General features: G+C 42.9%; 1 protein-coding gene across 2 annotated transcripts in view; it reads right to left on the reverse strand.

The window, feature by feature from the left end:
- The window catches only part of TTC21A (tetratricopeptide repeat domain 21A), a 127,892-nt gene that overhangs the window by 2,438 nt on the left and 111,323 nt on the right, over window positions 1–14,131 (reverse strand). For both annotated transcript variants that reach the window (XM_075315406.1, XM_075315405.1), the window contains exons 23-27: window positions 13,526–13,676; window positions 10,055–10,216; window positions 8,082–8,277; window positions 7,097–7,321; window positions 1,856–1,976 (exon numbers count right to left, since the gene is read on the reverse strand). In XM_075315406.1, coding sequence (XP_075171521.1) covers window positions 1,856–1,976; window positions 7,097–7,321; window positions 8,082–8,277; window positions 10,055–10,216; window positions 13,526–13,676 — 855 coding nt within the window. The remainder of the gene's footprint in view (window positions 1–1,855; window positions 1,977–7,096; window positions 7,322–8,081; window positions 8,278–10,054; window positions 10,217–13,525; window positions 13,677–14,131) is intronic.

Genomic DNA, 14,131 nt, shown 5'->3' on the forward strand with positions numbered 1-14,131 from the left:
TTGGGGTGTTTTTGCCTATAAACCAGCTGCAGAATTTTAAGTGAGTTTTTGGATCTAGCGCTTACTTTTGTCCTTGGACAATCTATTAACTGAGGTAAGAAGAAGCTGCTTGCTCTGCTGTCCATCCTGTCAATTTGATCTAATACTGGAGATACCAGGGGTGCAGAGGTAACAAGAAGCTGCTTACTCTGCTGTCCATCCTGTCAATTTGATCTAATACTGGAGATACCAGGGGTGCTGAGGTAAAAAGAAGCTGCTCACATTACTGTCCATCCTCTCTATCTGATTTAATACTGGACATACCAGGGATCCTGAGGTAAGAAGAGGCTGCTCACACTGCTGTGTTTGTAATTTAATATTGGAGATACAAAGAGTGCACAGGTAAGAAAGAGCTGCTCACACTGCTGTCCATCCTATATTTGTAATTTAATTCTGGAGATACCAGGGGTACTGATGCAAAAAGAGGCTGCTCACATTGTTGTCTATCTTGTCTATATGATTTTATTCTGAAGATACTAAAAGTGTTGAGGTAAGAAGAGGTTGCTCACACTGTTGTCTATCCTGTCTATCTGATCTAATACTGGACATACCAGGGTGCTGAGGTAAGAAGAAGCAGCTCACACTGCTGACCACACTGTGTTTGTCATTTAGTTCTGAAGATACCAAGGGTGCAGAGGTAAAAAGAGGCTGCTCGCATTGCTGTCCACCCGATCTATATGATCTCACACTGGGGATACCAGGAGTGCTGTGGTACGAAGAGGCTGCTCACACTGCTGTCCACCCTGTTTTTCTTACCTAATACTGGAGATACCAGGAGTGCTGAAGTAAGAAGAGGCTGCTCACACTGCTGTCCACCCTGACTATTCTGATCTGATTTTGGATCTGAAGATGCATGTTAGCTCCTACCAACCATCATTTTCCAGCCCCCTTAGGTGTTATTAAACTACCCCTGGGTTGCTCCTATCAGCTTGTGAGCTGGACCAATTCAAATCATGCTGCCCAGTTTCATTTTGCACTGCACACATTTAGGCCACCAGCATGACAAAGTAATTGTACCTACAAAAATAGGCATAACTTATTATATCCTGGAAATAGGGTGTGCTCCTATACTGTTGGATCCATATCAGTCTTTGTAACTTGCAAGTTTGTAGAAACATGTCCCACTGACAAGGCGAATGCCAACACCCAGCTGTCAATTCAATTATGCATTTCCAGGAGGAATAACAGAAGAACATAAAGTTCTAAGATAGCATATTCTTGATTTGAAAATACAAGCAGCTACTAAAAAAGACATATCAGGAAAACAGACAGAAGCATTTTCATGATATTAGTCTTACACATCCATGTTCACTAATAGGGTTCACTCACGTCTGCATATAAATACGCCGAGTGCAATCTCGGATTAAACTGACATCTATGTTAAACAATGAGGCAGTGCTGATTTGTGATTTTTTTTTCCCCCTCAGCTGTTTTCAGACAAATGGACAAGATTCGCCTATGCAAGTTTATGGGTGTGTGACAAAAAAACGGACGGCACACGGTCCATCCATATGTTGTCCGTTTTTACAGACACATTACCATTCTGTAGCATAGAACACAGTACATGGTCTTGTAAATGATTGTAGAATAATATCTGCTGAGAAAAAAAAAACAGGTTGCATATGGATGATAGGCATGAAAAAAATTGCAGATGTGAGCGAACCCTAAACTTTTTCCTATATGATGAGCCATACCCTACTAATGAGGGGGTCACCACGAAATCTTACAGATCACTATACAACAATCACAGGAAATGCTGACAGATAACGAGGTGCAATATAACAACCATACATCTCATTCTGTAGAGAATACATACCGACAGCCGGGCTGGACTGGCTGCTGTATTCCCAGGCGTGTTTATAGTTCTCTGCAGCATCTTTATATGACTGCTCCTTCTCCATAATGAAGCCAAGATATTCATAAGCTTTCCAGCAAGACTGGAATAAATTACTTAAAAATTAGGTTTTTTTAACTATAAGATCTGACCGTTTCTTTATGACCATTAACAGTATAAGTACAGTACATAGATCCACATGTTAAAACAGAAGCATGCAGTGGATGTATCTCACGATCAAGAGAAGAAAACTGCATAGTATTCCTTGGTGCATACAGAATGAGTGCTGAGAGGGAACATGGAAAGACTAGTCTTATTGGGTTTTGGCCCAGGGCCCTACAAATATGGATGAAAACTGAAACAGAGAATTCAGAGTCAGAGTCAAAGAGTTTCGAAGGGTTTTCGCCATTACATATGAAAAATTTAGAGATTTAGAGGGTAGGGATTTTTATAAAAGAAAAAAAAAAAAAGAGAGAAACTTACCACTGGATTCCCCCAATGCTCCAGCGATGCCACTTTGATGTTCTCCACCGAGGGCAGAAATGATGATGGACCTGAGCCGCCAGCCAATCAGTGGCCTTAGGGGTACTTTGCACGTTGCGACATCGCTACTGCGATATCGTCGGGGTCAAATCGAAAGTGACGCACATCCCGCGTCGGTAACAACGTTGCAACGTGTAAAGCCTAGATGCGCCGAGAAACGATCGCAAAAGCGTCGTAAATCGGTGATCTGTGTAGTGTCGGACATTTTCATAATGTCGCACCAATAGGAGATACAATGTTGTTCCTCGTTCCTGTGGCAGCACACATCGCTGTGCGTGAAGCCGTAGGAGCGATGAACATCTCCTTACCTGCGTCCACCGGCTATGCGGAAGGAAGAAGGAGGGCGGGATGTTTACGTCCCGTTCATCTCCGCCCTTCCACTTCTATTGGACGGCTGCCGTGTGACGTCAATATGACGCCGCATGACCCGCCCCCTTAGGAAGGAGGCAGGTCGCCGGCCACAGTGACGTCACAGGGCAGGTAAGTGCGTGTGAAGCTGCCGTAGCGATAATGTTCGCTACGGCAGCAATCACAAGATATCTCATGTGCGACGGGGGCGGGTACTATCGTGCTCGGCATCGCTAGCATCGGCTAGCGATGTCGCAGCGTGCAAAGTACCCCTTAGCGGTGAGGAGACCATTAATGCAGCAGCGCAGGAGCAGCTAGGATGTCAGCGGTAAGTATTACCTCTTTCTCAAAATAAGGGTCCCTATCCTTTTGAAGTAGTAGAACACAGAACAAAAAAAAAAAATCTATAAGATCTATAGGACCTGTCACACACAGAGATAAATCTACAGCAGATCTGTGGTTGCAGTGAAATTGTGGACAATCAGTGCCAGGTTTGTGGCTGTGTACAAATGGAACAATATGTCCATGCTTTCACTGCAACCACAGATCTGCCAAAGATTTATCTCTGTGTGTGACGGGGCCTTATACATACGTGTGTGTGCATGCGTGTATTCGGTATATGCACTATAATATATATATACACACACACACACAGTATATATATATATATATATACAGAATAACAAAAAAAAAATTACCTTCTCACCCCCCTGTGGGTGGTTATTTGTCCTTCATCATTCTCGGGTCCTCTACCAGAGGCCTGGGAGTTTGAGGGTTCTGCGCAGGATCTTAGTTGTTCCCAGCACTGCGCTTTTCTGGACAGAGAGCTCAAATGTTGCTCCTGGAATCTGTTGCAGCCATTTTTCAAACTTAGGGGTCACTGCTCCAAGTGCTCCTATCACCACTGGAATCACTGTTACCTTCACGTTCTACATCTTCTCCAGTTGTTCTTTAAGGCCCTGGTATTTCTCCAGCTTCTCATATTCCTTCTTTCTGATGTTACTGTCATTAGGCACTGCCACATCTATTATCATTGCTGTCTTCTGACCCTTGTCTACTATCACGATATCTGGTTGGTTAGCTACCACTTACTTATCCGTCTGGATCTTGAAGTCCCACAGGATTTTAGCCCTTTCATTCTCCACCACTTTTTCTGGGGTCTCCCACCTGGATGTAGGGGGACTTAGCCCATACACTGTACAGATATTCCTGTATACAATTCCCGCTACTTGGTTGTGGCGTTCGGTGTACGCCGTTCCTGCTTGCATTTTGCATCCTGCTACTATATGTTGGATTGTTTCCGTGGTTTCTTTACATAGTCTACACCTTGGGTCTTGTCTTGTGTGGTAGATCCCTGCTTCTATGGAACTGGTACTTAGCGCCTGCTCTTGTGCGGCTATGATTAGTGCCTCTGTGCTGTCCTGGAGTCCAGCTTTCTCCAGCCATTGGTAGGATTTCTTCATGTCAGCCACCTCCATTATCTGTCTATGGTACATCCCATGCAGCTGCTTGTCTTGCCATGGCACTTCATGTTCTTGTTCTTCCTTCTCGGACTGTTGTTGTTGCTGTCTTAGGCTCTCCTTCAGCATTTCATCTTTTGGTGCCATTTTTCTGATGTATTCCTGGATACTTCTTGTTTCATCCATGATGGTGGCTTGGACACCTATCAAGCCTCGACCACCCTCCTTTCTGTTGGTATACAATCTTTGGGTGTTTGACTTGGGGTGGAGACCACCATGCATTGTGAGGAGCTTCCGAGTCTTCACATCTGCAGCTTCCATTTCTTCTTTTGGCCAGCACACTATGCCAGCAGAGTATCTGATAACTGGCAGAGCGTATGTATTGATGGCGCGGATCTTATTCTTCCCATTGAGCTGGCTCTTTAGGACCTGTCTTACCCTTTGATGGTATTTGGATGTTGCAAGACCCCTAACACTATAATGCCTACCTCAACAAACATGAGAGTGTGACGAACAAAGAGAGTCATGCCGGCTCGGACGTCGCCTGGATTAACAAGGTCCGCGTCAGATGTTGAGGAACCAGGACAACCTGATGATAAATGGGCTACTGGAACAAACCATACATGGACAAGGCAAGAGAACCTGGATCTGATAAAATGCTACTACAACAGCAGACCAAATGAGAGGGGATACATAAAGCGTATGAGGAAACTATGGATGGATAAAAGACCTGAATGTCCATTGACTGAGAAACAACTAGTCACCCAACGCTTCAATATCATAAAGAGAAAGCTATTATCACAACTTGAGATGGATCAACTGCACTGTATATCCACACCACAGGAAGACCTGGAAGAACAAGATGTGCAGCCCACTGAAAATCCTGATCCAATTCTGCAACTAGAGGGTACAACAGCTGATCTGAAACAGAAAATCATAGAGAAACTAAATACCATGAACCCCAGAGACCGATTGCCAAGGCTCAGCAGAGAAATACCACCAGAAAGTATGCTAGAAGACGCCAATAGAGCACTCACATCAATACCTACCACAACCATAACACAAACTAATAAACTGATCTATGCCACTGCCTCAGTAATTCTGGAAATGCTTGGCTATACTAACAAGAACAATAGAAGCACGTGCCCACCATGGAAAAGAAGACCGCAGGCAAAAATCAAGGTGACCCGAAGAGAAGTCAGCCAACTAACAGAAGCACAGAAGGGTGTAAAGATCAAGAATAAGACCAACATATGACTGTATATATAGACACACACACATACATAAACACTGAGACTGATAGTTTTGTGCTGAAAATTAAGTCCACCACCACAGTAAGTGTTCAGATACGTGCATATATTCCATGAGTAGCTTCACATTGTACACCTTGTTTATTAAAGATATTTTCTGACTGGAAAAGCGACACTGAGCCGGGAACGTTCTGTAGTGGTTGAGTAACTGAGTGGTTGGATACGTCTGCATTCACAGAGGGGCTCAGGGAATAGGAGAAAGTAAACAGCTAAATGAAATGTCATTGTAAATAAGTTCCAAAATACCTTTATTAGCAAATCACAATCTTTTGACTAGGGAGGTAATCATTAAAGACATTAACTGTCCACTACTTTGTTACACTGGCAGAAACCTGTCCTAGCATGTTCAAAGGACTGATGCTTGTGAACATGTGCAGTAGGAAGTTCCTCTCTTGCCTTTATGTGATCTCCAAGCAGATATTCTGATCTAATACCAGGAGTGCTGAGAAAAGAAGAGGCTGCTCACACTGCTGTCCACCATGTCTGTCTAACCTAATACTTTAGACATCAGGGGTCTGAGAAAGGCTGATCACACTGCTGCCATCATGTCTTTCTAATCTAATACTGTAGATACCAAGGGTGCTTAGGTAATAAAAAACTGCTCGCCCTGCTATCCACCCTATCTTTCTGATCTAATACTAGAGATATCAGAGGTTCTGAGGTAAGAAGAGGCCACTCACAATACTGTCCACTCTGTTTTACTGGTATAATATTGGAGATACCAGGGGTGCTGAGGTAAGAAGAATCTGCTCACACTGCTGTCCATCCTGTCTTTCTGATCTAATACTGAAGATACCAGGGTGCTGAGGTAAGAAGTGGCTGCTCACACTGATGTGCACCTTGCATTTGTAATTTAATACTGTAGATACCAAGGGTCTAGAAGTAAGAACAGGCTGCTCTCACTGCTATCCACACGGTATTTCTTATCTAATACTGGTGATACCAGGAATGCTGAGGCAAGAAAAGGCTACTCACACTGCTGTCCATCCTCTTTATGATCTAGTATTGAAGCTATCGGGGTGCTGAGGTAAGAAGAGGCTGCTCACACTGCTGTCTACTGTCTTTTTGATCTAATACTGGTGAAACCAGGAATGTTGAGGTATGAAGAGGCCACTCACACTTCTGTCCATCCTGTCTTTCTGATCTAATCCTGGAGATATCAGGGTGCTTAGGCAAGAAGAGGCTGCTCACACTGCTGTCCACTCTGTCTTTCTAATTAACAGTGGAGTAACTTACCATACCTGCTCAAAGATACCTGTTCTACAATTGTAGGAAACTTTTCCGTCTCTGTAACAGAACGAAGGCCACTTTAATTCTACACTTATTACTTCCATAGAGAAATTATTGTGATTTTCAAACTAAATATATTTAGAAATTATTTATAATGACATTTTCTTTAGTTATTTATATTTTTCTATTCTAGCAAAACCCCTTTAAATTTCATACTGCAGTACTACTCATGTTACATGTAATATTTGTTAGCTATGATATTTGTATTGTTCTAAGGACGATGTCTATCATAAGGGCCCTGAATTTATTATTTTAGGTCTTTTCCCTCTTACCTTATTGTATTTAAGACATCGCTTTAGCAAATCTGTTGCAATGTCATATTTTCCTGATTTTATATAAATGTCTGCCAGCAGCAACCAGCTTTTTTCAAGGTCTTCAGCATCCTCTAATGTCCAGTGGGCTTTAGACAATCTCTTTAGATGGTTTCTTGCTCTGGGAGTTTGCTTCAGGATCATGTAAGCTTGAGCTATGCCCAGGAGCAGGGAGGTATTTTCCTTCTACAACCAAAAGACACATTACGTTTAGGACATTAAAACCTTGGCCATCTACTAGCAAAAGTGGGGTCGGGTCACTGGCGGAGACATAGAAAAGGGCCCTTGTGCAACAACAAAATATTAGACCTTTTCAGCCCAAAAGCTCATCAGAATTCCCAATTCCTCCTGCTTTGGAGGCAGAAATGGGCCCTCTCACCTCTTGGGCCCCCATCTGGTGGCACACATTGCACCAACGATATGTCCGCCCATGGGTCAGGAATTGGTCTTCCTAACTGTACATTGCAAACCAAAGGTACGGCCATATGGTTTGTCATTTTTCAATAAGACTGCCAATTCTTGTACATTTATGGCATATCCACAGGACATGACACAAACAAATGAGAGATGCCAGTTCCCCAGTCCTGAGAATTCCTTTCTGTATTAACTCTGAAAATTGGTACAAATCCCTCTTTGCTATGTATTGTGCATGTTGACAGAATACTAGAGTTTTGGGTTTTTAAGAAACTAATAAAAAATATAAAATAAAAGAAAACATGGCTGCATTTCTTGCTGTTACTTTTGCAAACATGGCCACTACAATAAAACACGAAATAAGACAGTTTCCACCAGTGTGCTTCAATCACCATACGGCACATAAAAATTAAAGTTTAGCTTAACACATTGGTGAAGTAACAATTTACCCAACCCCATAAGTAAATTATAGAATTCAACACAATATTACCAAAATTATAAAAATAATATATAACCCAATATACTGTGTTACCTCGGTGGTGGCCATATCTGTGAATGTGCTGAGTGCAGTTTCGATGTTGCCTTTATCTTTGGTAGCCATAAGGCAATAACACTGCAGCATGGTGAGCTGCTTCTGCCCATGTGCAGTCCGAGGGTGGAACTCCTTCAGTAACTTCTCTGCGGTCCGAACTCCCAATTTCTCGGAATCCCTCTTTTCCCCTAGGAGACTAAATCAGACATTGACCTAATGAAAAAACCTGGAAAGATGCGGCTATAGTATTTACTCTAATGGTGACATCATAACATTTTGCCTGATTCTTAAGAGGCAGCCATATTGGTATTAATGCCATTTGGACCAGTCACTGATGCCACCGCACTTTTATCTATAATGTGAATGGTCTCCTTCTTAGAGTGCAGTCACATCTGCATATAAAATATAGCTCCGTTCTTGCTTTTGAAGCGTCTTGGAGTGAGATACAAGTGTCATTTATTCCGTATGTCACGTGAGTGCTTTTTTCCCCCTCGCCTAGTCTCTTTATATTGTCTGTGTGTTGTCCGTATGATGTCTGTGTGTCATCAGTGTGCTCACCGTGTGTCGGTCGTGTCATCGGTGTGAAGTCCGTATGGCATCTGTGTGACGTCCGTGTGGAATGCGTTTTTAACATGGAGTTCTACAAACCGTCAAAAGCTAGATAGATAGATGTGAAACACATATATAATGACCCACCACCATGTATATTGTAAGCTTGCACCCAATAAGGTGTTTAGCCTTGTTTTTAGCCCCAAATTATATATTTTCCCCCAAAAAATGACATAAGGTCACCTTTTTTTGTTAGCCTGTTAGCCAGCTATGGTGAAGCAGACAGCTGCAGCCTTCAGACCTCAGTTGGCAGATCTACCTTGGCTGCTAATTCAAAACAGAGGGCATCCCACACTGTTATTTTAAATTATTTATATAAAATTAAACAAATAATTTAACAAAAAAAACATGGGGTCCCCACCAAATTGGATCACCAGCCAAGGTAAAGCCGACAGCTGTGGTCTGGTATTCTCAGACTGGGGAGGCCCATGGTTATTGGACCCTCCCCAGCCTAAAAATAGCAGGCCGCAGCCACCCCAGAAGTGGCACATCCAGTGCTTTGCATTGGCTCCAATTACCATGGGCCTCCCCAGCCTAAGAATACCAGACCCCAGCTGTCTGCTTTACCTTGGCTGGTGATCCAATTTTGGGGGGACCCCATGTTTTTTGCTTTAAAATATTTATTTAATTTTAAATAAATAATTTAAAATAACAGTGTGGGGTGTTCTCTGTTTTGGATTACCAGCCAAGGTAGAGCTGCCAGCTGCAATCTGCAGGCTTCGGCTGTCTGCCTCACCTTAGCTGGCTACCAAAAATAAGGGGGACCCCACATCGTTTTTTTTTTTGGTTTTTTTTGTTTTTTGTTTTTTTTGGGGGGGAGTATTTAATTTACAACAAAGCTAAACACCCCTTAGTGCCACAAGAAAGGCGCTAAAGGGTACAAGCTTACAAAATGCAGTGGGATGGGACATTATATATGTGTTGCACATGTATCTATTATCTCTCTATCTATTATCTATTTATCTACCTATCATTCTACCTATGCAGCTATATATCTTTCTTTCTTTTGACTGTATGTAAAACACCATGTTAAAAACGCACCTCCGTCCGCGGTCCGTGTGCGGTGCGTTTTTCTTGCACCTATTGACTTGTATTGCCGAAGTACGGAGCTACTAGCAGCATGTTGCGATTTGCCCCGCATGCAGAAATTTTCAGAGGAAAAACTAGCAGATGTGCTCTGGTCTATTGTTTAACTCTGGTACAAGTGCAATGCAATTTTTTCTTGAATTGCACTCGCAGATTTTATACACAGATGTGACTGCACCCTTACCTACATTTCCAGGTTCATGTTCTGTATCTATTTCATCTTCATGTTCCGCAGTATGTGTCATGATTATACAAATCAATTTACAGAAAAATGTTACCTGCTATCTTCTTCCAAATTGTCAAACACCTCCCCACCAACAACCTCATTGTCTGGATTAAGACAGATCTGGATCATATTGGTGACAGCTCTTTGACCCCAGTCATTATCTTTACGAGCCTTATTAAAATACTTCAATGCCTCATTAGGCTGTCCTATATGCCTGCAATAGAAAGTGCAGAAATTGTTCATTGGATCCTTTTTGTAACCGCACGGACAAAGTTGCAACTAGCCCTCTATAATTGTGGACTATAATATGTGACTATTAGAAATGTAAACAGTGGGATACAGATAGACCAAAAAGATTCCTAATATACATTGCAGAAGAGACAAAACCTAAGATGAAAACAAATGAGTAAATATCCTGCAGTAAATAAATACTAAATTTCATGTAAATAACATAGGATACTTAGTTGACACTGTTTTGATAAAAAAAAGTGTTAAAGCTATTGTACTGCGACAAGGTGTATCTAATCAGTACGGTTACTTGCTCTTGTAGTTCACCTTCACATGTGCCAGGAGTAGATATGAGCGGACCCGTGGAAGTTCGGGTTCTGTAGGTCCAGCCGAACTTCTTTAAAGACCCGCAACACACATCCGTTTTTTTTGTACGTGTGCGGTACGTATTTGCACGTACCGGAGACACGAACACACGGAGACCCATGTTATTCAATGGTAGATGGCACACACACGTAAAATCACACGGAACGTGTGTCCATGTGATAAGTACGTGTGTGCGCTTTTCTACACGGACGGCATGTCCGTTTTTGGCCGGCAGCACGCAGGCACGGACCCGCTTTAGTCTATGGGTCCGTGCCTGCACGGACCGCACACGGAGTAGGTCCGTGTTCAGCACATATCGTCAGTGTCCGTTTTTCATCACAAAATCTGAAACACTTGTTTCCAATCTATCAGGTCATTTGAAAGCAAACAACAACACCAGGATCTCATGATGAATGATTAAAATCGTTAATTGGGTAAGAATGCGGGCCTTTAAAAACGGACAGCACACGGACAGCACACGTACGTATTTTATGTCAATACGGACATTCCACACGCACACACGGCTCGCATACGCCATCACACGGATGCCATACGTACCGGAGAAACGCCCCAAAAAAACGGAACACGGACCCGAAAAACGGACCGTGTCACACGGACGTTTTTTTTGCGGAAATGTGTTTTAGGCCTAAAGGTTGGTTTTAGACCTGGACTTCTGAACTTCATTTGAAGTCACTAATTGAGCAGTTCGGGTCTCGACCCACATACTGCCAGCCAAAAACAGAGCACTTCCTGGGGTGGGGTGTTTTCCATTATTTTTTTTTTAATTGGTGTACACACTACATCTGATCACGCTGTTGTTACCCCCAGTGTGAGCCACTGAAGCACTGCAAGTGGCTCGCACTGGGCTGAGCACCGAGCGTACCTGAACACAACGATTCTGAAGCGAGTGGTTAGCGTACTTAAAGCATTTGAACTTTGTTTTTCTTGGAAAAGTCTGAGTTTGTACCGAACACTGAACATCAAGTTTGCTCATCTGTAGCCAGCAGGCCTCCAATTAGCCGGGGGTAGAGCAAGACCCAGGCTTGATTGTTCCAACACTTGCTCGTGGAAAGCTATACAAAAAAATGCCCAGACCAAAAAGGGAGAGCCATGCTGCTATGTGAACAAAGTACAAAAATAATAAAGAAAACAGTAGAAATAAGCCGGCATACATGTTGGTATAAGTACAATGTGTAGGTGCATGTTTACACTGTGGCCATTAATAGACAAAACCTATAATAAAAACAAATTAGCAAATATATCCTGCAATAAGTAAATGGAGAAGCGACATTAAAGAAAATGTTTTATTCTGTAGCCACTATTAGGGGTACTTTGCACGCTGCGACATCGCTAGCCGATGCTTGCAATGCCGAGTGAGATAGTCCCCGCCCCCGTCGCAGCAGCAATATCTTGTGATAGCTGCCGTAGCGAACATTATCGCTACGGCAGCTTCATACGCACTTACCTGCCTTGCGACGTCGCTCTGGCCGGCGACCCACCTCCTTCCTAAGGGGGCGGGTCGTGCGGCGTCACAGCGACGTCACACGGTAGGCGGCCAATAGAAGCGGAGGGGTGGAGATGAGCGGGACGTAAACATCCCACCCACCTCCTTCATTCCGCATTGGCGGTGGAGGCAGGTAAGAAGATGTTCCTCACTCCTGCAGCTTCATACACAGCGATGTGTGCTGCCGCAGGAACGAGGAACAACATTCGTATCTCCTATTGGTGCGACATTATGGAAATGTCTGACACTACACAGATCACCGATTTTCGACCCTTTTGTGATAGTTTATCGGCGCATCTAGACTTTACACGTTGCGATGTAGTTACCGGCGCCGGATGTGCGTCACTTTCGATTTGACCCCGACGATATCGCAGTAGCGATGTCGCAACGTGCAAAGTACCCCTTACATCCTGGGGCCAGTTCAACATGAAAAAATTGGTGCAAGGTCCTCTTTAAGTTCAATTTAATGGTGACAAAATCTGGAGGACTCAAAACGTCCGCAAATTAAATGAAGAACAGCCCACTAATGGCAATCTCATGTAATTCTTCATTCACATTGTGTTGGTGCTGTAAAAATATTGACCACTTGTGGTCAGATTCCCCTAGAGAGTACAGTTAATCACTGATTGTTCCAGCAGCAGAAAATTCTGTTCTTAAAGAGGTTGGCCACTATTTTAACATTGATGGCCTATGCTTAGGATAGGTCATCAATGTCTGATCGGCCAGGGTCCGACACCCCGCACCCCAACCGATCAATCCCACCAATCAATGCTTTGTTCTGGAGCTGTCTCGTCTTCTAATAGTGATGGCGGTCGGGTACTGCACATCCGCCTCCTAATGATTTGAATGGGAGGTGAATGTGCAGTACCCAGCTGCAGCCGCTATCAGTTGATGGAGCAGCTCCGTAACTAAGCATTTTTGGCCGCCAGCTATTGGCGCTGGCACTGAGAACAGCTGATCAGCGGGTCTGTGGGATATCGGACCCCGACCGATCAGACATTGACAACATCTCCTAAGGATAGGCCAACAATGTATGTAAAGTATTGGCCAACCTCTAAGAACAGGAATGCTTTTTTTTAAAAAAAAAAACACAAAAAAAACAAAAACAAACAACAAAAAATTAGTTAAAAAGTGGACAACCTCTTAAACAGGAGGATTATTCCCATTTACCCTAAACACCAATTACGCTATAAAAGAAGATTTGTCAAAATTGGTGCAAAACAAAAGATGGTGGGGAAGATTTAGTTAGAGATCAGTCAGAATGATTTTGGAAAATGAGATCTGATTACTATCTGCAACTGGGATATTTGACTGCAATACTATTAGGCCGATGGACTCTGAACACATGTTATGAGAATGATAGTGTGAACAGAGCTTTATTCTGTACTTTTCCGGTGGGGGCGGGGGGCATTTGTTATTCCTTACCAGCAATAGAGGCCTTTACAAAAATTATATCCTGGCTCAAGTGTAGTTCTTGAAGATTGTTTTAATGCCGTATCAAAGTATCGTTGTGCTTCTGTAAGTTTTCCACTTCTTCTTAGAAGATCAACAAATTTACTCAGAACTGGAAAATTACCTAGTTTCAAAAACATCATAAACACACATTTATATATCTGTGGTACTAAAATATTCACTCCTACTCCACTGGCTGCACACTGATCTGCCATATTAAAACAGCAGGGTTTAATATTAACAATGGATAAAATGACAAAACCAAAAAGTGTCTGAATACTTGTAAAGGGATTATTTCTGTTTGAAGTCATCTTTACATTTCAGAAATCCATCATAAATGGATGTACGTAGTACTAAAATGTGTACTCCCTAAGGCCTGTTTCAGACGTCAGTGATTTTGGTACATATGTGCCCATTATAATCAATGGGTCTGCTCACACATCAGTGATTTTTCACTGACCGTGTCTCCATGTGGCGTACACGCGTGTCCGTGTGCTCTGCACGGAGACATGTCCGTTTTTTTCTGGCATCACTGATGTCCCACGGACCACACTATGGTATGGTCTGTGAAACATGTAC

The sequence above is a fragment of the Anomaloglossus baeobatrachus genome, chromosome 6, assembly GCF_048569485.1.
Source record: "Anomaloglossus baeobatrachus isolate aAnoBae1 chromosome 6, aAnoBae1.hap1, whole genome shotgun sequence".
Classification (NCBI taxonomy): Eukaryota; Metazoa; Chordata; class Amphibia; order Anura; family Aromobatidae; genus Anomaloglossus; species Anomaloglossus baeobatrachus.